Here is a 25,101-nt window from a genome sequence, read left to right as displayed (position 1 = left end):
TGACAACATATTCTGTATCACTTAATTTTTCAAAATGCCTTTATTTTTGTTATTTGAAGATTTTACAATAAACACTTTTTTCCTTTTTTTCTCTCAAATCTGTTCAATGAAATTCATTTCTGTAATGTTTATGAAATTAAACACTAAATGCATTCACCTCAGTATAAGAAAAGAAAAGCATGTTTGATCAACTGCTGGTATGTTTTCATACAGCCAAATGAGCTGACTGTTTGTTCCAAAGGTCAGACTGGAACGTGTTTCATCAAAGACTTCTTTAGTAAAAGTATATACAGAATATTTTTCTTCAGAACTTAATTGCACACTTCCTTGAACAGGAAACAACAGGGAAATTCTAATAATTTAGCTTATGCATGAAAAATCATGGCTCTTTGAAGGATCCAGATCAAATTGTTTTAAAAGTATCTGACACTGCTGGCCATAAAAAAAAATCCCAGTTCAGTCCATCTAAGAACAAACTCTGCATTGAACAGATAACACGTTCGGGACAGTGATGAACCAAAACACCACATTAAATCCCTGCCAATGAAAATAATAACCCCCCCTTATCAAATTTGTTTAAAAAGGGAGAAAAATAAGAGTTGAAGTGATGTTTAACTTCCAAATAGTATTGTAAAATTCCATATCTTGAAATGTCATTGAATAATTTAAGACTGTAAGAACGGCTCAAATAAGATGATAATCCAACTAGCCAAGACAAAATCACAGTCACAAGATAAAAAAAAAAAATTCACAAAACCCCCACCTTTCACACAAGGATGTTAGAGTGATAACCACAATGAAAAAATATCAGAATTAGCTATTGATAAAAGGCAGATTAAAACATACGTTATATGATTTAAGATGTAAACAAGGATTAAAAAAAGTTAAACTAGTGTTGAGGCTGTGATGCCAGTTCCTTAAATAAAGTACAGCAACTGTGCGTTTCTGTTCTGGCAACATCTAAAGTTGGGCCTGCAGGTGGTGCCAGAGGAAAGGCCATCATGTTACATAGTTCAAAATGGTTTACAGTATGAATTGTAGATGACAGTTATTTTTTAAGCTAAAAAACTTAGTGGAATGAAAATATAAAAGGCAACAAAAATATGTGAAGAATAAACATTTCACATATCTTCAAACAGGTTCATAAATATCAGATCAGTTCTTTTTGCACTTGGTGTCTAATAAGAGCACCTGTCTCCAGCACAGATTATTCATTTGCATTTCCCTTTTAGTCTCTACACACGTGTACATATACACATAAACTGTACACAGGTTAGCAGACGTTTAACCAACCCTGATACGACAGACATGACATGTGGGTGGGGGGGACACGCAAAAACTGAGTTCCTGGAATTTACCGGCAGAGCACCAGCACCTATTCACAGGCCAGCTTGCTGTCGAAGCTCGACAGGCCAATGGCAAACGCCTGAAGAGCGCACATGGGATAGTTGTAGTCCAGAGTGAAGACGTCTTCAGCAACTCTACCAAACTGCATAACAATGTAGTCGGCTAGAGATAGAGGGGGGTAAAAATAAAAAAGGTCGATCAGTGTGTTTATGGTGTATGTTTTAAATATTTCAAGACATTCTGCAACATCCTATAAGCAGCCAAATTATTTAAACTACTTAAACATAACTGAGATTAAAGATACTCACGGTCATTATCGTGAACTATCTGGAAGTTTTTGACTGATGCCTGAGTCACACGGCCATGGAAATTTAGCACATAAGACTGGGTGTCATCGTTCCACACGGGTGCCTTGTTGTGCAGCTCGATCAGATTTTCAAGCGAATGGTTTTGCCACCTGCTCAGGAGACTCTCCTGCTCCTATCATACAAATACATCCGATTTCAGTCTTTAATCTTATTAGGAATGAATCAAACTACACATTAAACTCACACACCAGGACTTTTGGACTTTTGCATTCTAACAGCATTTGTGAAATGTTAGACTGCTAAAGCTAAACAGCTTTGGATTCAAATTAATCTTTTAGTCATTTTATACATGAAGCATTCGGACAACACGTTGCACATTTAAGGGCAAATTCTTTGAGTTGTTAAGCTTTGCATAATTCTGTTACTGACAGACTCACATTTTGGGGCCTTACAGGGAGCCTCTCAAAGTTCATGTTCATGCCAGGGATGATTACAGTCATTTTGCGTGGTCCTTTGAATCCCAGCACATTGGTTTCCTGCCAAAAAACACAGAGAGTGTGACAATTTTACTAAATATATTTAATGAACAGGCAACACACTAAACACACTGCTAGCCTTTTGTCATTCACTCACATAGCAGATGGCAGCCAGTTCCTGTCGTGTGTTGCTTTCTTCCAGCAGAGCCCCGGGGTTTTTACACGGATTGGTCCCGTTGTCGTACACTGTGAATTTAGTGCCCATGAGGTTGGATCTGATAGAAAACAAACCGGTCATGAAATGTTTACACCTTTTCATATTTTTCAGATGCTGGCAGCATTTTGTTTCACATTTGAGTCATGTGGATTGGCAGAAAGCAACACACTGTTTATTTTCTAAATATCAAGAAAACAGCAACTATTGGATGCTGCAGTTTATTCTAACTGTTAGCAAGCAGAAAATCTTTGGAATCACATTGAATGTTATATTGAAAAAAAGAGGCAAAAGTGAGAGGCTACAATGTAATCCCACAGGTCAACTGTCCAGACCAAAGTGAATGTCGTTGTCTTTGCCACTGATGGGCTCAGACTGTCAACATTATGAAAAGGATCCCTACAGAGATGTGTATCTCACGTCAAGAAGAAGTCTCGCTCTGAAATCTCACCGGAGGTGAGGTGTTGCTGGAAGAAAAAAGTGTGAATGTGAGTGAGAGTTGGAGGAAGCCAGGCACGGAAGAGAAGAGAAGCTTCCTGTTCAGTAGTTCACGGTTTGTGATTGAATTTCTGAAATCAGGCAATGGTCTGCTACACTTTACTTTATTTTTGCCAGGCACACACTGGTGACCAGTTGAGCTACAAATGGATGGACAGATGAAATGTTTTCACTGCCTATTTTGACTGGAATCAATATTACCAATCAAATAGAAAAATGAATCACTTATAAGAGCTGCCGGATACAGAATGCAGGTAATGCTATTAATTAAAGGTATTTTGTTCACATGGTATCAGTTGACATTAAAACAATAAATATAATTAAAGGTGTGCAATCAGCAAATAATACCTTATTAATGCAGGTCTCTGTGGACACAGGGAGGGTGGATTTACCTGAGTTTACCTATAAAGCTCTCTCCCTCTCGTGACAGGTCGGTAGCATCCACTGAAATAAGGTAGTTGGATGTCTTACTCTTCTTCCTCTTTCTTCCTGCCAGCAGAAACACCTGGAACGACACAATAAAGCAGACACATGTATCTAATGAAGGCTTTTGTTTATAAATGTTACATTGTACAACAAAAATGATGATTCTTATTCACAACTTTAATGGCCCACGCATGTATCGCACCTTCTTGCAATCCTCTTTCTCCATGTGCATGTAGTAAGTGGGGTAGAGGCCGCGGTCCATACCCTTCTTGTCACGGGTGATTCGGCATTTGACTGTGACGCCACGTGGTGCTGGGCGTAAGACAAACTCCTCCAGATTCGCCACATCGGCTAGTAAGTTTTCCGCTGTGGGTGATCCTGGGGTAACCAGATCCTGGGACAAATTAATATAGTCAGCTACTTTTAAAAGAAAAAAGAAAAAAAAGAAGCATTTTAGATAATAGTGAGTATATGAACTAGTGTGCGTAGGCTTTACAGGAATGTCCTTGCCACTAGTAGCTGAGGCAGGCCTGTTGCTGTCTGTGTGAGAGGACCGAGAACGGGTCCGTTCTTCCTCCAAGTCTTCCTCGTGCTCACTGGCTTCATCAAAGTTCATGCTTTCGCAGAGACCTGGTGAGAGACGTGGGAGTGTGGTGTGAGGGAGCTTTAATTACACACGAAGGTCTTTACAAATTCTCCAGCTGAGAAACCCATTCATACAAAAACAAAAGAGGAAAATGAAACCCAGATGCTCTGCGTACATTCTCCACAACAAAAGAACCTCAGTCATTATTTCGTTCCAGGGGTTCCTTCAGTTTTGGTTCAAAACGCTCCACAGAAGATTTTACCAGTTTTTTGGGTTCATCTGCGGTCTTTGATATATGAGAAAAAATTCCCAAGAAGTGATGCAATACTAGCTGAAAGCACATCCTTTCATATTTATCTGAAACATTCAGGGGGAGGGGGATTTCTTTTACATCAGCTGTTGAAACCATGACAAATGAAATGAAAGGATGAAGACTTGTGAAAGTGAATATCAAAAAGAATGTGATTATTTAGCATTGATTCTTATTTATTCAACCAAAAGGCCACTTCTCTGGCCTAAAGAGTACTTTTCCATGTCAGTTACTGGAAGGCTCATATTTATGACAATAAATGAAGCTGATGTGCAGCTACTTGTGCAGAGACAGCTCCATGCAGTCATGCAGACATAAACTGGGGCTTGCACAGTGCAGACAGTCGGGACTGTCTATCTGTCTCCTCACTGATAATTGGATTTATCAGCCAGGATGCAGCTCTTGGCTGCAGCTATATCCCACTGTAATGTGTTATCAAAGTGTAAACTCATATGAAAGCTGTGTGTTTTCACTACATTGAAGTATTATTTTTTATTAAAATCTAATTAAAATTGGACTTGTAAAAGAAATGCTTGACCAGAAATGGCAATAATGATACCAAGATTACTCTAAATTGTTATACTATACAGCTGGAGTCCTAAATACTGCAATCCAATCTACAGTTTGAAGTAAATGAAGAACTTTAGATTTTAAATCACAGCAATCAAACTGACTACTGTGAGGATATACTGCTGCAGGAAAATGTGGGTGAACAAGTGTGGTTCTGACCGACAAACCAAGGAACGCTGCTCATAGGTAGAGATCTGTCGAACACAAGTAGGCTTGCTTAAAATCGTACCCTGCTTTATACTCATTTTTTTTGCATCTTAGCTGTTCCTTCATTCACAAAATGAACATCGTGTTATATTCAGTGAGACTTGGCGATTCAGAACATAAACCCATCAGTGATGTGTTTACAAATGCAACAGATGGAGGAGGTCAAGGCCAGTTTTCCCTATCAGACTTCAGGGAGTGACCAGACGAGTTCCTCCCTGCTGCCCATTAAAAGGAATGCAGAACCTTATTAAACAAATCCAATTTCACGTTAATAATATTCCTGCTTTTAAATACATGGGGGTTTCTTCTTTTGCATACAAAAAGCATTCTGTCCTCAAATATTTGTGCCTCCTCCTGACACTGATCAGTTAGACTAACATATCCTGGGCAAGTTCCAGCATAAGAGAAAACATTAAGCTATGCAGCACTAAACCAGATGGATAATGTGACAGTAAAAACAGCAAAACACAACCCCTATTGTGCAGTATTTACAAGTGATGCGCCCCAAATATGCTACTAATCCTGTGAAAAAGCAGGAAGCATCATGGAATACAGAATGCAAATGTTAGCTGCCCTCTAACAGTGACTCCAGGGCTCCAATTAAAAAACCCACACAAAGTTGTGTCAGCTACTGGCTTATGAAATCAACCATCTGGAAATGTCAAAGAGGCCTAACATTTGACTGAGCAAATCCAAAAAAGACATACAGCATTTCCAGATAATTATTATCACACGGCCAAGAAGGATATTAAATTCTATGTACAATTCCTGAAATTGTACATATTCCCATCAGCTGGTTGGCAGGTGTGGGTGGTAGTAGTTCTAATGATGCCACAAACAAACACTGCAGTGTGAACAATGCCCTTATCTATTATTTAGTGAACCAGTTCTCACTGCATTACCATCAATCATACCACTCACTCCACATGCAGCAGCAGAGTGCTATCAATTTGGTAGATGTCAAAAAGTCTGACTTTGTTTAACAGCAACTTCTTACCTGCAGTGTCATAAATACACATTTTTTCCTTTATAGGTAAAAACTGTAAAGCTGAGAAACGTAAGAAAACCCTGAGAGTAACCACAAGTAAATATCTGATGCTACTCTCTTCTAATAAAAAAATCACCAGGGGACTCAACACACACACTAACAAAGTAAATAAGTAAGCAGGCGAACAATAGTTGTTCCATTTGACTTTACTGCAGGGTTCAGAATAATGATTTAAATCCAGGATCCAGTACAAATCACCTTGCTTCTGCAGCAGTTCGTGGATATCTGTCTTGGGCTCCAGCAGCGTCTCAGTGTCTCCGTCCCTCTCAGGCTCTTCAGCAGCAGGGGACTGGGACTGAGACTGAGACTCAGGCTGGGACTGAGACTGGGACTGGCTCACTGACAGGATTTGAATTTTCATTCCTATATCAGGAGGTTCTGAGCTCAGGAAGGCTGCTGGGCCATCAATACCTACAACACAGGAGAAGGTGGCAGACAAGCATGAGCTGTTAATTTTCCCTTAACTGGGTCCAACCAAGCATATCTAATGAATCTACTAAGTGAATCTATTATACACATTTCCAAATCCATATTTTTATCTTGGATTCCAGTGTAGGTTTGCGTGATTTGCACTTTAGACTACGGTAATTCTTCTTTTTCTCATACTGGGCCTTGTTGCAAACAACTTAATTCTGTGAGTGGATATTAGTGAATGTGGTTTTTCTACTGTTTTCGACCATAAAAATGGTCTAAAACATGCCATTTAACAAAGAAAACATTTAAATGCATAGCAAGACCTCTTCTATTCATATAACTGCAATTAGTTTGAAGTTGGTACAGAAGCAACAAAAGGCTGTAAAAGTAAGTGGCACTAAAAATAACATGTGGAGGTCAACATGTCAGTAACATGACATAGTATAAAAGAGCATCTTAGAGAAGCAGCTTGTCAGAAGTAAAAATGGGAAGAGGTACACCATGTTCTTTAAAATATAATATAAAATTGTAAAGGCCCCAAATATCTCCTCTCATAATCAGATTTAAAGAATCCAGGGAAACATCTGTGTGCAAGAAACAAGGCAGAAAATCAATACTAGATTGCCTAGAACACTAGAAAATCCTGAAAATGAAATAGGATTTATTGTGAACTGAACTAAAAAAATAGGGGGAAAAAACCCTTGACTGAAGTGTGGTTTGGTAGTTTAACCGTGCTGCTCTATGATGTGCCTAGCCTAAATTAAAAACAGTCAAATGCTGAACATTGTATACTTCCAACTGAAGTTACTTTTATGTAAAGAGGAAACAGTGTGTGACAATGCCTAGACTATGGGGATTTGATTAACATGCCTTTATGAATGACGTAAAAAATGCTGCACATGTTTTTTCTCACCATCTATTATGACATCATTGGTGACATTGAGTTGAGATTCGACTAGTGGGGCTTGCTCTTCACCACGCCGTGCCCTGGAACGCCGGGGGCGAACCTCTGTGTTGGGCTGGACCATCAAATGTTGCTGACGTTTTTGCCGCTGCTTCTGCTCCAGCAGTGCCCTCTGTGGACCAAACGGGGGAACAGAAATGCTGTGTAACCTAATTCTAGGTACAAATATACGTGACTTTCAGGACATGCAACTGGAAAACTCACTTCATGCATAATTAGCTGGCATGTATTAAATGATGGAGGTTGGGAAGATTAAGCCAAGCTGGAAAACATCAACACAACAAGCTATAGGTAATTACATTAGTATGGATGATGAGTTACAACCTGTGTCTCTCAGTAGGTGCTGCAAATGACCAGGACAATAACAGAAAAAGAAAAGAAAAGAAAGGAGCACTGGTCGTTGCATTGCATAATGCTATTCTAATACTACAGGTTAGAAAAATTGGATTTCTACATGTGAGATTTTGTGCCATAAACAAGTATTGGACAAACAAAAGCTTTGATTTTCTAAAGGCTTATCTGGGAACCGTGGTTACCTGTACCAAAATGCACAGAAGTCCATCCAAGAACTCATTAAAGTATTTTAGTTATTTTTACTTTATCTTTGAAGAAAATATTCCAGTGGAGAGATAAAGCCATACAAGGTCAGCTTAGTGAGTCACACCATAATACAATACGCAGTCTTCAAAAGAAAGATAGCTACACACAGTCCAGACCTGTAAGGCAGCAGAACACATTTTGCTGAGCTACTAATCAGAACAGGAGGACATTTGACATGCAATAACAGATAAAGCAATTGTGCAAACCATTTCAAGGTATAGAAAGCTGTATGCACTACAAAAACTATATGTAATGCAGTACACAACTCAGTTTCAGTAAGGGTAGAAAACTGACGTTCATGTTGTATTCACCCGCCCCACTGTGACCTGACTTAATACTGATGCCAAAAGGCAGACTAAATAAAAAATAAGCCCATAATAAAACACAACAACCAAAATAAAAAAAAATAAAATAATGGGGGCTGTGAAAGCTTACAGTAATGTTCTGTAGTTTGGTGAACTGAAGAATGCCCAACGTAAGAACATAACAAGGGTCTGATAAAGTAATTAGCTGCTTCGAACATCATCACTGAGATGAGGTTTCTTTCGACTGATTACTCAGCACAGGTGTAACCTCTAGGTAGTGAAATTAGTCCACAATCATTTGCACTGTAGTTTCAGTAAGGATAGAAAACTGACTATGTTCATGTTGTATCCACTTGCCCTAAAACCCACTGTGGCCAGAGCAGGCGATGGATTATGCAAGCACATTAATTAGCGCACCAAATGCACAACAACAATTCCTGTTTAGTGTTCAGTCAGCTGGGAGAGACCGAGAAGCCTTGTCTCATATTTGGCAGACCAAACAGCTTTTTAGACTTCAGTCATTCTAACACTCGAGGAAATCATTTTCACTAGCCGTAATGTTTTTCTTTTTTTGTTTTTTGTTTTTAAAAAGAGAAAATTGAATCTTCTTATCCTACAGTGAACATGAAAAACATCCAAAAAGCAAACTTTAAGAAAGAATTGGTACTGGAAGCATTTGTTTTTTTACTCTTTCGCATATGAAAAATCCAAGAGCTGGACCCAGTCGTTATCATTTCAAAGAAAGAGCAGATCTGTGTTCTCCCTTTATTGCTATACATAAAAGGAGACAAATGAATAAAACATAATGCAACATTATCATAATGAACATAATTAGGTCTAGTGTAATGAATGAAAGTGGGAATGCTACCAGATTTCACATTGCACAATAATTCCTCTTCATTAAGATACTGACTACCGATTTGAGGCAAACCACAGCTTTAACTTCAAAAGTTGCTGCACATGTACTCCCAGCCTAAGATTAGTCTGAGCAGTTTGTTTTGTCTTCCATCGAGCTATTTTAAGCCAACCCATTGTAATATTCAATTCTTTTGTATAGCGTGAGTACTTGGCATTTTCAACACAGGATGTGACTTCATTCAGGTTTTCACAATCCTTCCTATGTGACCCAAAACACCGGAAAGAACCGAGCAAAGAACGTGGGTTAAAAGACAGTGATTTAGATATAATGTACATTTATATTTACATGATGAAAAGAGGCCATGCAAACCCTCTACTGAAAAGAGAAGTTGAAGTACTGTTAGGGAGAGATAACTAGATTTTTTTTCTCTCACTGGCAGTACTGATTAAAAAACTTTGAGTCTACGTAAGCAACAGCCTCACACCTGCGTCTCACAAACAAGTCCTGATCTAAAAGACAAATAAACTAGAAAATGCATCAGAAAAAGAAGAAGTTACAAACCCGTTCCATTGATATTAAAAGTTAACAAGTTTTCTAAAGAATAAAGAAGATTCCACTTCTCTTTAAGTCAGATGACGATGTGTTCTCCCCCTAAAAGAAGCACTCCTGGTGGGCATGACTCTGTCGCCATGTCCTTATTTCCTCTTCTGGAGCTCAGTTTAAGAGTCAGTAAACTGTCAACCTGTTCCACTGCACTATGTGCTCCTCTAACACAAGCCAAATACCAAGCTTGTGTGTGTCTGTACGCGGGTGTGTGTATGTGTGTCTGTATGTACAGGCAGTCACCGTTGCTAACTGAATCAGCAATCATTAGCGCTCGAGCAGGAGAGAGATAGGGTGAGCAAGAGAGCACAGAAAGAAAGGAAAGAGAGAGCGAGAGAGAGAGAGAAAAGAGAGAGAGAGAGGGGGGGGCTGGGAGGTGTACAGCTCCTTCAGTGCGTTTCACTTTCATCATATAAATACATATAAAATGTAATTATGATTTAATTTTTCAAAGCTGATCTCTTCTGTGTATGTTTGTTTGTTCTTGTGAGTTATCTAAGAGCATAGAGAGAGAGAGAGAGAGAGAGAGAGAGTGTGTGTGTTTGAACTCAGCTGAAAGCGTGCAGCACAAGTCAGCCACAATGAGACCTTGAAACACACACACACACACACAAACACGCACACAGCCAGGCGCCTCACAATAAATCCGCCTCTCTCTTTGAAGTCACCAATCTGAGCCCCCTACCCTTCTCCCTTGTTTTCCTTCTGCCTAATGTGAGATACTGGAGTAAGGCTTCCAGCTTAAAGCGCTACACCACAGCTCTACAGCAAGGTTTCAGAAGATCACTCTGCATGCAGGAACATTAACTTTTAACTGTCTTACCATGTAACCCATAATGACTCCCCCCTCCACCCACCCACCACCATTACCACACACACACAATTTGACTAACTGTCTGCTAATATAAGTCTGTGCATTGGGAGTAAATGCTTGTCGGTCTCTCATTTTAGTCATTGCATACACAAATTAAATGTCAATTGAATACTACATTTAGAAAAACAATTTGCATCTTCAAAACAATATCTAGTTGTATTATAGATGTCTATTAAAATCTCTCATTCAAACTGTGCTTTTTTTTTTTAAACGTGAAAACTATGCATTTCAAAGCAATTTAGACATAAATTTGAACATCCGTGAATCTGTGGTTTAGTGGTTCATTAGGGAAGGATAGAGGTGTCACAGTTTCATGACCCAGCATTATAACAGTAAAGCCAAAAAACAGAGGAGGTTTTCAATCCAACAACATTATTTAATAAAATGTATTTTGCTTTAACCATTCTTGCCAACCATAAGGAGCCCGTGGTGACCAGAGCAGAACACAAGCCAGGCCCCTTAATTACCCTGCAAAATCTTACCAGATGTTTAGAAAAGCACCAGAGGTTAACCCTCAAACTAAAATCTATGTGTGAGTTGAACTTCTGCATTAGACTCATTTGAGGACATGATCTTCAACAGATGCTCTTTGAAAGTGCAATTACAAAAGAGCAGAAATGCCACAAATTTTGAGAAATAGAACATCAAAAGCAGGATCTTTGAAAACCTGTGCTGTTCAGTTGTAGAAAATGTTTTGTTTCCCACCTGTTTTTCCAGCTTCTGTTGCATAAGACTGCTGCTGTCATTTTCAACACCACTGCAGAGAAAAGGAGAAGCAATATAAAGACACATTTTTTCAACAAAAATTGCATTTTCTTATCTAGCCAGTAGAGGGCATTACTACAGCTGGACTGATAGCTTTCTCTAATGAATTACAGATACTTTAGTAATTTTAGTGAAAGACAGCACATCTAAAATCTTAAGCACCCATCTTGAAAAGAGTAGCGTTGAAAACTAACTCCAAGGGAGAGGGACAAAGGGAAAAACACTGATCTTCTACTTACTGTTGAAACATGACATGACTCACTCTCTAATTATGCATGTGTCTTGTTTAGTTTGTTTTTTTTTTTTTTTTTAAGAAACAGAGAGGGAAGAAGAAAAAGAAACAACACAATGCTCTAGCTGAGAGAAGCCCTTACAGTGTGGGGCCTGTGGGCATTTACCTTGGACACCTATCTGAAGGGACCAGGCAAATGTTGCTAAGCTACAGTGAAGAGGGAGCAGCAGTTGGCTTTCTCAAGTCGGAGTCAGAGACCTACGACAGCACCACTATCTCACCATCAAACACACACCCAAAACCAATAATGTGATGTAATGTGTGACTCCCATCCTCATGAACTTGAATGTTTCCTGTCGAGTAAATCTTTAAATATCTCATGCTCTGCTTGGCAGAAATGAGCCACGTAAGCTCATCAGATATCCAAAAAGCTTATCCTGACTCTCTGTTACACCTCTTTTAGTCACTCTCACATCCTTTACACATTTATGAGTTGATTGTAAATGAGGACACATGCTGCTTATGAATCTCAAGCCCAATGTTGGCTGACATCATAGTGCATGAAATCCATTTAGGAGACTTTAATACGTCTTACTACTAACACATCATATGTTCCCAAACAGCCAGCAAGAATAGTACCTTGCTACATAGTGTCAAAATTAGTCATCTTGCCCAAGTGTGTCATATTATCACGAATGAATCAAAGGGCTCCACAGCAGGTTATTATGGCAACTGAGCACAGGTTGTGGTGATAGAGAGGAGAGCTGGAGAATGGGAGATGATTTTAGTTTTTAATTTCCCAAGTCATTTCTTCAAATGAACTAACAGTGGGACCTGGGACACGTTGTTAATTAGTCATCCTAAAGAGGCTTTTACCAAAGAGCCTCAGATTTACAAATTCTCCACCTAATGTAACCGTACCCAAGGATCAAAGTATGGCATAAACAGCTCTAATTAAAATGTTTACCGTTCACTGAACTTTTCCATTAATAATGTTGTTTCCATGCTACAAGGCACTATCTGGTTAATTGCTAAAGACACTCTCTACAGCAGCTCAGTTTTCCTAATAGTTCCTTAAAACACATTTTTTTCCATTGGTACAGTGTAATACCCCTAAAGTAATTTGGCAGAATAGTGTGTGCCTAAGAGCCTAATGCACTGCTTGAACACATTAGAACATGACTGCTCTGATAAAGGCAGTAGCAAGAGATTAAAACATTTTTTGTAGCCAAGAGAGAAATCATAAGTAGTAAAGAGAGTTAATTCAGTTTTACAATAGACACCTCAAGGCACTTTATCCATTAAGGTAAAGACTGAACCTACAACCTAACAATCAGATGAACCCCTATGAGCTGGCATATCAGTGGAAAGAAAAAAATTATTTTTAAAAGAGACAGATCTCCAGCAGAACTAGAGTCAGGAAAGGGTAGCTATCTCCCCTTCTAGTGCCTGTTAGTTCTCTCGCTGTGGTGTTTTAAGAACAGCTGAAGGCTTTCACAGAGCTTTTTGAATTATATAAAATAAATGAAATTCAATTTAATTTATACAGCGCCAAATCACAACAACAGTCGCCTCAAGGTGCTTTATATTGTAAGGTAGACCCTACTATAATACATACAGAGAAAATAATCATATGACCCCCTATGAGCAAGCACTTTGGCGACAGTGGGAAGGAAAAACTCCCTTTTAACAGGAAGAAACCTCCGGCAGAACCAGGCTCAGGGAGGGGCGGCCATCTGCTGCGACCGGTTGGGGTGAGAGCAGGAACCCAGGCTAAAAGACATGCTATGGAAGAGATATAGAGATAATAACAATAATCCAACAAGTCCAGAGAGGTCCATTAACACATTGAGTGAGAAAGGTGACTGAAGAAGAAACACTCAATGCATCATGGGAACCCCCCAGCAGCCTACACCTATTGCAGCATAACTAAGGGAGGATTCAGGGTCACCTGATCCAGCCCTAACTAAGTGCTTTAGCAAAAAGGAAAGTTTTAAGCCTAATCTTAGCAACTTAAATCAGAATTCAGTTTGTGTATCTAGAAGGTGACCCATCGGAAATGGTAATTCTATGAATGAATGTGTTTGTCTGGCAAGGTGACCCCTCCAGTCAATCAGTGAGGACCTGTGGACTCTTGTTTGCTCCATGCTTATAGACATTACAGCTGTCTTTATGTCTAAATCTGTTTGGGGCTTATGGTAGCCTAGTGGATGAAAGCAGTGTGAGTTTATAGCATAAGCTTAGATAAACGTGTCCATCCTTCAACTTCTGACTGTGTTGTTGACCAGGGTGATATTAATGATATCACTGATTACTGTTATATGTTATTATTTTTGCACTTACAGTCTCTATGTATGCCTATTGGAGACGGGGAGGGAGAGAATGTTGAGAAGCTGAGTTTGCTCTAGTACAAAGCAACGGGTATCTTGGGGCCTGTCACAGAGTAGATACACCTGTGATCACAGTGGCTACTGTATTTTACTATTAGTGTCTGTCTCCCAAATCCAAACTGAGAGCTGGTTCCATAGAAGAGGGGCCTGAAAACTTAAGGCTCTGCCTCCCATTCTCGTTTTAAATTCTCTAAGAACAACAAGTACGCCTGCATATAAAGAGTTTTAATATTCTAGCCCCTAAATAACAAATATAGCAAAAAACAAACATAACAAATATACCCTTTAAATCACATTTATGATTCACTTTAAGAAATGCAAACCAAGTGAAAGACTTCCATATTTTTTAATATTTTGGGGGCATTTCCTTAGTCTATATTGGACAGGGACAGGTAAGCATACAGATGAAAGTAGGAAGAGTGCAAAAGGGAATGACACACAGGAAAGGGTCCACACCGGAATCAAACCTAGGCCCCTCACACAAGAAGATCATTCTTTAATTGATGGCTGTCTGAAATATAACAGTTCTGCACTAAGGTTTTAAGTGCATTATTCAGTTTGTCATTTTCAGGTACTGCAACTGGAGTTAAAATTTTTTGGAGTGTGTAGGTGCATACCTGGCTGTTGTGTTAGACGAGAAGCTGGCAGAACTGGAAGGTCTTTGGGAAAAAAACCATACCGCCAGACGCATGGGGCATATGGAAAATAAACAAAAGAGTGAAACAAGTTTAGAGACAACACCAAATAGGAAAACCATAATGTCAATGTCATAACGATGTAGTGGCTCATCTGGCTCACGATTCATCACGATTCAGGGGTTCATATAATGTGTGAAGAACAGAAAGAAAGTAAAATGTTTCCTTGTCACTGGTTGGCTGTTTGAGAATAAATATTCACTGAGAAGCCAAGGACACTCGCAAACAGTCAAATCCAGGACGAAATCTCGCTCACACTGAAATGAATGAATTCTTTTTTAGAAACTGTAAGAAATGTACTTAAAAGTTATGCTATGAAAACAGGAAAAAGCAAAAGTGCTCATATAATGACAAATGTGACTTTGACCTTGAGGACAGTTTGGATGAAAATCCATCACTGTGTGCAACTTCGATTAAATTCTGACTGATATTGTAGGAGGAACAATGATTCTTGAATTGTGGATAGACACTTGGATGGAAGGGCATACAAGCCTATTATTTTAGGGCAGGGGTATCAAATATAAGGCCCAGGGGAGCAAATCAGCTCATCAAAGACCAATCCAGCCCTCCGGACTACTTTGGAAAATGTGAAGGAGGCACTTGATGTTAAATGCGACTGTTGTTGTGATTTGGCACTATATAAATAAAATTGAATTGAATTGAAATGAGTTTGACATCCCTGTTTTCGGGTCTATACTTTACAATTTATAGTGCCTTGAGGTGACCGTTGTTGTGACTTGGTACTATATAAATAAAACTGAATTGAAATTCAATTGAACTGAATTTGATGTTAAGTGGGCCAAACCAAAAATACTCCCTTTTGTGTCAGTAGAAAGAAATTAAGCTGTCCATCTAATCCCAATTAATAGAAGAAAAAGAAGTGCAACTTCAAAGGTATGTCTCAGTTTTTCAATATGATAATGAGATGCTACTGCTAAAGATAATAACATCAAATAAATCTTCCAGAATGAATAAATACAGTTGTAAAATGACAGAAAAGGTTCTGCTGGCTCAAAAATACCCAAACTCTCCTGTCTCTTTATGTTCTTGGTAAATATGGACATGTGCATACACACAAACACAGTTACATGGTGCCTCATCACAGCAGTAAGCGATCGCCTCTTCATTAGTCCGTCACAGCTTTGGTGACAAGAGAAGGACGCGCCACTGTTGTCCCTTCCTTGTGTGTCAGTCCAAGGTAACCATGGAGATTCTTGCTCTGTCAACAGCACACTTCCACCAGCATTGATTAAAAACCTGCAGTGTGTTCTTGAGCCTCACTGTAATTGGAGGACTTTAGCACTCTGCTGTAAAGATTCACAGACTGACAAAGGGAGGAGCCTACCAAAGCACGTAATTGCAGCTGAGCTGTGCAAAATTTAAGTACTTATGCCTCTGATAAATTCTTTGTAGGAAATATATAAATAAGTTGCACAATGTTGATGTTTTAAATAATTGAAAGCTATTAATTTAACTGTGATAACTGTCCATAACTCTGCTGCTGGTTCAGGATATAAAAAAAAGGAAAAGCTGACCAGAAATGTTTGGTATTAAACCCACAAGAGTATTATCAGACCATGATCTGTTTTGTGTGTTGTTCATTTTAATTAAAAGCTTTCCACTCTGCCACTTTAAATGTTAATTTGAAAGTTGGATGAGTGTGACTTAATTCAGGCAATTCAGCTTTGAACTTAAGAGAGGGTACTCCATAAAATGAGGGCTGATAATGGTTTAATGCTTAATTCTAGTAAAACATACCCCAAAAATATCCATCCATCCATTCATCCACTTGCTCTTGCACCAGTTTATAATCAGGAAGAACTAAAATTGATACATGCATAGAAGCAGGTGCCTCAGACATTAGCACTATTACCTCACAGCAAGGTTGTCCTGGGTTATCGAGAGCTACGGTTTCTCTGGCCATGCAAAACATATTAGGTTCATACAACTTTTTGTTCATACATTTTACAAGATTGTCAAACTAGACTCTCTGATCGATAAAGCATAATAAACATATTAAGGTTAAATATAATTTACCCGTGTCCTTCTTGTTTTTCACTAAAAACACGACTGATTGTATTTAACATTAATATCTGAGCAACAGAAAAAGCACCTGCAGAAATGCAGCAACTAAATACTAAATCATACTAAATACTAAAATCAATGCTAATAATTAGAGCTGACTCATTTTAAGACTGATATCAATACCAATATTTGGTGACCGAAAAATCCAATATTCTAATATATATTTTTCTTTGAGACACACAAAGCAGTTCCCAAATATTTGTAAGTTTGGTTGTTTATTTATTTTTTATTTATTTAGTTTATGCTCTGAATGAGTCTTCCAGGATCAGCTGTTTCCAAAAGCATTTATTGCCAAAAGGGAAGTTGTACAGTGCCTTCTGGTGGACAAACTCTGGAACATCAACACTTATACCATGGTTCAAACGTGTTTTTTCCCTCTCTCTTCTTTACGTTTTTAATTTTCATTTATCGGACATTTTAAATGCAGATACCGACAGATCAGCAAATAGCTAATATTGAATAATATTATCAGCCCTGGTTGGGCTCTAACAATAATAATGGCTTTTTGAAAATTTCTAACTATAGTTATTTTTGCCAGCGACTATTTTGGATATCAGTGAGTGATTACCTGTCATAGAGCAAAACTTTTTCTATATATATTATGAGCATCTCTGAATACTATCAGGGAGGAATCCCCTTCAATTGGTTTTCAGGACTCGAATTTGAAATGGAATAATGATAACTCAAAGCTACAGAATCTTGGAATGATAACTAAACAAGAAGCAAAGAGTAGATGTTCAGATGTATTATGATTACAGCCTTCTCAGATCAATTTCAAAATCAAAGGAATTAAAGATTAGTAAATTCAAATTAAATCTCTAATCTCAATCACCACAGCCTCAAAACTGAGAATATGGTTTATGTAGACTCCTTAAAACAGACTAGAAACTGATGAGTATTTATAAAATAAAATGCTAAGAGGAAACATTTAACTGGATGAATACCCCAAGCACATCCTTACTTACATGGATGTGCTTGAATTAACCTACCAAGAGCAGACACTAACACACACACACTCAAAACGGGCTGGACACACACGCAAGTTACCAACTCTGGTTACAGCACACAGTCACAGCCTGATGCTCTGAATAAGTAACGACATGGTGGCAGAAACATGAGCGAGAAGAACATTGAGTCATTCAGCGACCTGAAGAAAGATAGTAATGCTGACCTCAATCCTAACACGGGCAACTCTGTAATTCCTTATTTCTAAAAAGACTATCCTGCTAGGAGAATTAAAGCAAAAGTTTCTTTAACTGCATCTGTTTTAATGCAGGAGGCAGCTGTCTTGCTTAAAGAAAGAAACCACAAGTCTTAAAGAGCACACAAGAATGTATATTCTGAAAAAAACTCTACTACTGAGATCAAAACATACTGCATGTACGCGTGCCATTATGTGCAACTACCTGTATGACCAGCGACTGTAGGCAGGCTGAGATCCCTCGGTCTTTACAGTGTCCATGGATGCAGCTTCAGGAATGCCAGTCCAAATGTCTCTTATCTATAACAAAAATCTTCATTTACACTCGGGGTCTTACTTACTGCTCAGTTCTACCCATTTGTAAGCCTACAGAGTCCAAGATCTCTGCTAGTGTGTCACTGAGAAAGAGTAGATGTCCCACCCATGGGAGTGACAGCTACCACTGCTGAGGTACTCTGAGGTTGTGAGGCTTAGTGCTGTTACCATGACTTCACACTTGAGGCAATGCGCAAGGATCCAGCTAGGGATAGGTATGGAAGTGACAGTTTTGAATGTCAGAGTACTGCAAAAGATCAGGCAGAGACAGAACTGAAAACATATAGTCTGAAAGAGCACTAGGGTAAGTTGTTTTAGCCTGATTATATTTTAGATATAAAGTCACTCTTTAAAGGTTGCTATCACTAAGTTCCCATAATACCATCCACTAACTACTGAGAAAGTCAGCACTTGCATTTGGCTCATTTTCTCTGACTCATAGGGGGGCCACTGCACGTATAGTATGAAACCAGACTGCAATTCTGAGCTATGCAACAGTGAGACTGTGTTGAGCCTTAAATAGTCCAAATCTTGTCAAAACTAATTCCCAAACTACCTTCCTGGATCACTCTAAGATTACATTTTTCATTGTGGAACTGAGAAGCATACACAATTTTAAGAAAGTTATCTGAATAAAATTAAACCTGTAGATTACAACATCTAAAAACAGATACAGTGGGAGGACCTTTGTGTGGTTGCTAGGCGACCAGAAGCTGACATTTGTTTTTCCTGAGGCTATTTGGAAGAGAGAGACAAAATAAAAATCAGACAGAAAATGAGGCATGTATTGTGTATGTTTGTTCTTAGAGAGAGAGCAGTAAACTCGCAAATACGTTAACTCATGATAAGCAGGGGAATCATTCACCCGTGGGAGTAATTATTGAAGTCAAAACAAATAATGGAAATAAGCTACCCTTGGGATGCCAAGTGACACAGTCCCCTTTTGACTCTTTCACAATTATGTTTTACTTTATTTAGGCAACAAACAAAAAAAAGCAAACTCATGTCCATTAGCGCTAATTCTTCATAATTAACAAAGAATGACGAATACAGATATATTTATTAATTTAGTTGACTGCTTGCAGTGCTGTACTATTCAACAACAAAAAAGCGTATAGCTTACAAAAACCAGAAATGCTACTTTAGTCTCTAAATGCATGAGAAACCGAGTGGAGCTGGGCCATTTGGAATTCACTGGACAGCCACAGTAAATCACAACTGGACCACAAGTCGTTCTTGCAGTTGCAGAGGTTAACCGCTATCCTTGTAGAGAATTTTTTTAATTGATTGATTTATAACAATGTTCAACTAAGATGGCGTACTAACTTCAATATCACCCCAACTGCTCGTGCAGAACTGCACACATTATATGATGCAGGCAGCAGGTTGGAAAGGAAATGTTTCAAAGGAATTTATGCATTCCTGGGAGCATTACTGGAAGCAGTAATATTGTAATTGTATATAGCATGTTGCGTGCTCAGTTACAGTAGAAAAGTATTATATAAGAACACATCCATAATAATCATCAGCAAGTTTGACTATAAAAGCAGAGGTTTTAGCAGTTTGCTGGTCTGGAGCATTCAGGTGTGTGTTAACACAATATTGCAATTTTTCCAGGAGTGGATATCCTACCAATTTCACCATATGCTCAGAGAAACTGCAAAGATCCCAAGTTCCAATATAATTAGAAAAAGACTAAACAACTCTGGGTTGTTTGGACAGATTACACAGAAGAAAGCCTCTTTTCTCTAAAATGAAGATGGCAACATGGTTAAGGTTTGCAAAGTGGCATCTGAACAAACCACAAAACTTCTGGAACAATGAATAGACGAGACCGAAGCACAGATGTCTGGCCATAACGCAGTGAAAGCCAAACACAAAACACCTCATACCAACTGTCATACCAACTGACAGTGATGATTTGGGCTTGTTTTGTTGCCACCTGGACACCTTAGAGTCACTGAATCAACCATGAGCTCCTCTATATTTTAGAGTGAAATCTGAGGCCATCTGCCTGATAGTTAACCATGTCTAAAACTGAGTATTGCAACAGAACAATGGTCTTAAGCACAGCAACAAAAACTACAACAGAATCACTGACAAAGAAAAGAATCAAGGTGTTGCAATGGCCTAGTCAAAGTCCAAACCTCATCCCAAGACATTCCTCCTCAATGATTCCACATTTTCACAAGCTACTGAATGTTACTGAATCATACAAAGAAAATTTAGACACAATAGGTATAAAAGAGTCTTTGTAGGACTAACTTTAGTTTCCAACAGGAAATATTCAGAAAAAAAGTTAGCTATAATTAACTTTAGGCTGAAGATTCCATGCTAACACTTGTGGTCCTCAAATGTCATCTAAGAAAAGGGGTTTCATTTTACCTCAGGTTATACATAACACTCTACCCCACAGTGCACTGAGTGTAAACACAGGGGCTCACCTGCTATTCTCAAATGATGTGTGGAAGCCCACTGTGTGTGCTGTGGGGCTAGTTCCAGTGTTCCTGTAGGATTTTACATAGAGCACAAATTATTATTGCAATATATTTCACACACAGTTATGAATTAACTGTTAGATTACTGCATCAGTACTTTGTACTAATTTGTACTCATTTTTCCTTAAAAAAAAAACTTTAGTAATTATAAAGGCTGATCAATTTCTTGTGTGAATTAACCCACAATTAAAAACAGTGCAGGTGACCCACCACTAGAGAGAGAAAAGGGAGAAAAAAGTACAGCAAAGGCTACCTGGGAAGTAAACAGACTTCATCCTGAGTAAGTCATCTGATCTGCTGGGAGACTCTGGTTAATGCTAAACTAAGGAAGCCCTGGGAAATCTAATAATATATATAATAATAAATATTTCTCCTCTGAGAAATATTTGTTTTTTATGGGTTTTTTTTTGTTTGTTGTATGAAAGTAGTTGATGAATGGAAAAGCAGTAAAAGCTAATAGAGTATCCTGTTATGTATAGATGCTGCAAAAAGGCCATCAAATATACAATCTAAAGAAGAATGGTAAATGGCCTGTATTTGTATAGCGCTTTACTAGCACTTTACACATCCAGTCACCCACCCATTCACACACACATTCACACACTGGTGATGGCAAGCTACAAGAACTGATGACATGTCAGATTACACAGAGGCAGTTTTGCCTCTACGTACTGAAATTTTGGTTTGTGTGCACACTGGGATAGAACAACAGGGATAGAAAATTGTGAGATTTTATGAACAAGGAAAGTGTACATTTCATTCATTCATCACTCCTTAAGTTGCAGCACAAATAAATACCAAGAGAGTATTTCCAGAGATATTACAGGAGGCAGAAATGGTATTCAGACAATCCAACAATGAATAGAAATCTAAAGGAGAATTCAGTAACACCAAAGATAGTGGCTGATCAAGATCAACTTTAGTATCCCCGAGGGGCAATTTGCTTTGTAGCCAGCCAAGATGTGCCAAGAAAAACACAAATCACATCATAGAATTTTAAAAATGAATAGTGGTAGGAGCAAATTGGAATTTAAATCTATTTGTTCTGCAATTAGGCAAAGAATACCTCCTCCCTTAAGTCAACAGCTGACACTCTGAAAACACAGGATGTGTGCTATCACCCGAATTTTTTCTCCCTTCAATTCTGCTGCGCTGCCTCCAGGAGGGCAGATCATCTAGCTTTATACCTGCCACTTTACTACACAATTTAACAACATGCTCCAACCTCTTCTTGTTCTTCAAGCTAAGAGACCCAAACCAGCAGATTGAAGAAAAAGTTAAAACAGACTCAATAAAAGACAAATAGAACATTTTCCTAAAGACATTATCCAAATTAAAACCCCTAGGTTTCCGATACAAATACTCATGCTGGTTCCTAAAATATACAAATAAAGCTGGTTTTAAGAAATATTACAGCAACCTCACTACATAAATGACAATAAAGCACCATTATCTGAACACACACAGTAACTACACTAGGGTTTGATGTGTGCATTTTCTGTGCTAGCTCCCTAAGCAGGCAAGCTGTCGTCAAAACTTTGAAAATCTCTGCTAAGCACTAGCCTGGCACTGTTTGTGCAGTGCGACAAATAACAAAACTCCACCAGCCTTGCACTTATAACGCTACACTCATGTTATCAGCACTTGAAACATTACAATGGTGATACTGTTATGAAAACTGTCATTCTGCAAATGTGTCAGCTCTGCATGGAGACTGTGGGATTTGTAACTACTCCAAGCTGCCAAGTGACTCAGCAGTCACTGAAGAAATACGAAGGACACAGCATTCACTGCATCAAAGAATAATAATAATAAATAAATAAATAAATAAATAAATAAATAAATAAATAAATAAATAAATAAATATATATATATATAATTATTATTATTTTTTTTTAATTGCATGGCATTTGTGAGAAGCCCTTTATCCATTTCTTTTCAACACTGATAAAGTGTGCATTCCAAGTGGTGTGCTAATCAGGAATGTGTTCAAAGTGGTTCACATTACTAAGCTGACACAGTTAGAAAGGCCCTGAGATTTCCAAAAACACAGTACTTGTTCTACATCTGGGGAAAAAACATGAACAGGATGGGAGTTATTCCAAGTCAACAGACCAAGACTAACTGATACCATGTAGAGACCATTTCTCTGTCAATACTTGTTTGCAGCAAAATAGTCAATTTAAAAACAAAACGCAGACAAAAAAGTTCTCGTTTCAATGTCACTGTAACTAATAAAAATTATCTATCACTAAGTTTAAGCCTTAGGTGACAGAACTAATCTACAAACTGATTAAATCAAATAATGTGACTGCCTCTATAACAGGAAAGGGTGGGTGAGCTACTGTGATAATTATCTCCCAACAAAAATGAAGGACGAATCTCTGCTCCAGTTCTTAAAACCGTGTAAAGCAGCTTCCATTAACACAGCGCCGTTTTACACTCTGTGTGTGTATGGGGAGGGGGGTTACATGCAGTACATTATGCCCAGGCGAATTTTGTGTGACTGTTTGTAAATCTATGTTTTGCATTCAGTAACTGGCTTACTTATCCAGATATTTATCTATTTACTCATTTGGGAGGTGAGGATAAACACACGCTGACATGAATGCTTTTTACATAAAACCAGAGACTACGAAGAGGCATGTTCAGACATGATATACAGTGGGGTTTTTTCCAGAGCACTCACCTAAACCTAGTGAGTGCTCTGAAGTGGCTGAGTACCTCTCTTTAGATACAGGATCTAAAGCATTTTATACAGCAAAACACACTATTTGGAATCCATCTAGTCTTGCTATATCCAAATTTGAAATATCTATGGCGTTATGTATGAGGCAAATATCTAACGCAAATGCTATTTGAAATAAAGAAATGTGTTTGTGTATAACAAAAGGATTGTCTGCGGCTTTAATAAATAAATAAATAAGTGTTTATTACACTGTACGTGGGCATTTAACTAAAGACAAACGAGATGCGACAAATGATGGGTTTCCGAACTATTTTATTCATCGGAAAAGGAGGGAGTATGGCTACATTTATAAGCAAGCAAGGGTAACATTAAAACAAAACGGTTGCCCCTTTCTGCTGTGCGGTTTGTGCACAGCACAAGTCCTGAAATACAACGACCGTTATCTCGCCATTCGCCCTGTAACAGTCATCGAAACGAAAAAATAAATAAAATAAAAAGATGGGGGGGGGGACTACACCGTTAACTGCTCCTTGTGCTCACACGCCAGCTGTGGAATGTTAAAGCTAGCCTGTTACTAGCTAACGCTAGTTGCCTGAGCCCAGTCTCTATCTGTATGCAGCTCTCTCTTATAAAAGTTGTGGGCGACAGCTAAGTTTTTCGCCTCAAAGAAAGCGCTAATCCCAGCGCTTACCTCCCCATTCCCCAGTTCACCAAAGGGAAAAAGTAAGGACACAACGTACAAACTGCGTTAGGTTTAATTCTCACCTTATGCTGTAGTAACTCATGTTTGTCCACGGTTGCTAAGGAAGATCCTCAGGAGGCATAGCACTTTTGTGGTTGGGAAGAACTCAGTTGCTCAGTCCTTAGTTACCGAGCACACTAAAGACAGGGGTTGCTATTGGCTTACCAGTTACTTAGGGGGAAGTTGATTGGTGGACATTCTACAGAAAGGGGGAGTGCATGCCTTGACTGTAGGAGGGGTTTGATTTTTCATTTTATATAAATAAAAACCTGTATAAATATAAGTTTATATAAATGCAAGTAATGTATACGAATGAATTAGCAATGATTTGTCACAAATCTAAAGTTTTAGAAGAAAAACATCCAGCTAAATTTCCACCTGTCCAATCTAACCCAACTGCAATTATAGCAATATAACTTTACTGCAAACTAAATGTGGGTCAAAGTATGTTTTTGTGGAACACGTTAACACTGCTGTGAGGTAGTCTGAATTAATGGTATATCTAACTACTCACAAACCTGCAAGTTACAGGTCTGGCATCTACCATGTAACATAAATGGAAACTAGTGTTTTTCAGTGGTTTCTGGGAAAGTCTTTGAACGGTTGTGTCACTGTAACTGTTAAACACTTATTTCACCTGCTGATGCTCATCTTTCGTTTCAGAAGGGATGCATCCAGGGATCAGCACAGCTTTTTTAGGGTCAACACTTTTAGTGTGACGTCTTGACTTACCAAGAGTCAATCACAATCTGGGATGTTGTCTCAATAAATGGAATGCTAGAAGGAGGGATAAAAATGCAGAGCAATCCCAGGTGTAAGGGGTCACAGGAAGCCTGAGAGATTACTCAATAATCAAGCTTTTTCTTTCCTCTTAAACATT

At 38.5% G+C, this 25,101-nt stretch overlaps 1 protein-coding gene across 9 annotated transcripts; it reads right to left on the bottom strand.

Annotated features, from left to right (window-relative positions):
• Positions 1 to 21: 21 nt before the first annotated feature.
• On the bottom strand, positions 22 to 24,369 carry tulp3 (TUB like protein 3). Of its 9 annotated transcripts, XM_076875593.1 has the most exons (15): positions 24,245 to 24,292; positions 20,737 to 20,799; positions 18,399 to 18,497; positions 18,183 to 18,277; positions 14,614 to 14,655; positions 11,315 to 11,366; positions 7,318 to 7,480; positions 6,189 to 6,401; positions 3,766 to 3,899; positions 3,472 to 3,663; positions 3,236 to 3,348; positions 2,289 to 2,406; positions 2,093 to 2,191; positions 1,656 to 1,827; positions 22 to 1,509 (listed from the first exon to the last, which is right to left on the bottom strand). In XM_076875593.1, exons 4-15 carry the CDS (start codon positions 18,236 to 18,238, stop codon positions 1,376 to 1,378), a joined length of 1,488 nt encoding a protein of 495 aa, XP_076731708.1. In that variant the 5' UTR covers positions 18,239 to 18,277; positions 18,399 to 18,497; positions 20,737 to 20,799; positions 24,245 to 24,292; the 3' UTR covers positions 22 to 1,375. The 9 variants fall into 9 exon arrangements, with proteins under 9 accessions (XP_076731708.1, XP_076731706.1, XP_004548455.3 ...); XM_076875591.1 differs by lacking the exon at positions 18,399 to 18,497 and having other exon boundaries at positions 24,245 to 24,335; XM_004548398.5 differs by lacking the exons at positions 18,183 to 18,277; positions 18,399 to 18,497 and having other exon boundaries at positions 24,245 to 24,369.
• Between the last annotated feature and the right edge of the window lie 732 nt (positions 24,370 to 25,101).

The sequence above is a fragment of the Maylandia zebra genome, linkage group LG17 (assembly GCF_041146795.1).
Source record: "Maylandia zebra isolate NMK-2024a linkage group LG17, Mzebra_GT3a, whole genome shotgun sequence".
Taxonomy (NCBI): Eukaryota; Metazoa; Chordata; class Actinopteri; order Cichliformes; family Cichlidae; genus Maylandia; species Maylandia zebra.
Note: the sequence above shows the minus strand (reverse complement) of the source record. Positions and strands in the feature narration are given on the sequence as shown.

What these genes read in the sequence shown, in the direction of transcription:
- tulp3 (XM_004548398.5), bottom strand. Translation starts at nt 24,264, where the DNA reads ATGAGTTACTACAGCATAAG. An exon ending in TCGTCTAACACAACAGCCAG is followed by an intron (nt 11,367 to 14,613) that starts GTATGCACCTAC and finishes TTTTCTCTGCAG; the next exon opens with TGGTGTTGAAAATGACAGCA. An exon ending in GATAGTTCACGATAATGACC is followed by an intron (nt 1,510 to 1,655) that starts GTGAGTATCTTT and finishes CTCTATCTCTAG; the next exon opens with CCGACTACATTGTTATGCAG.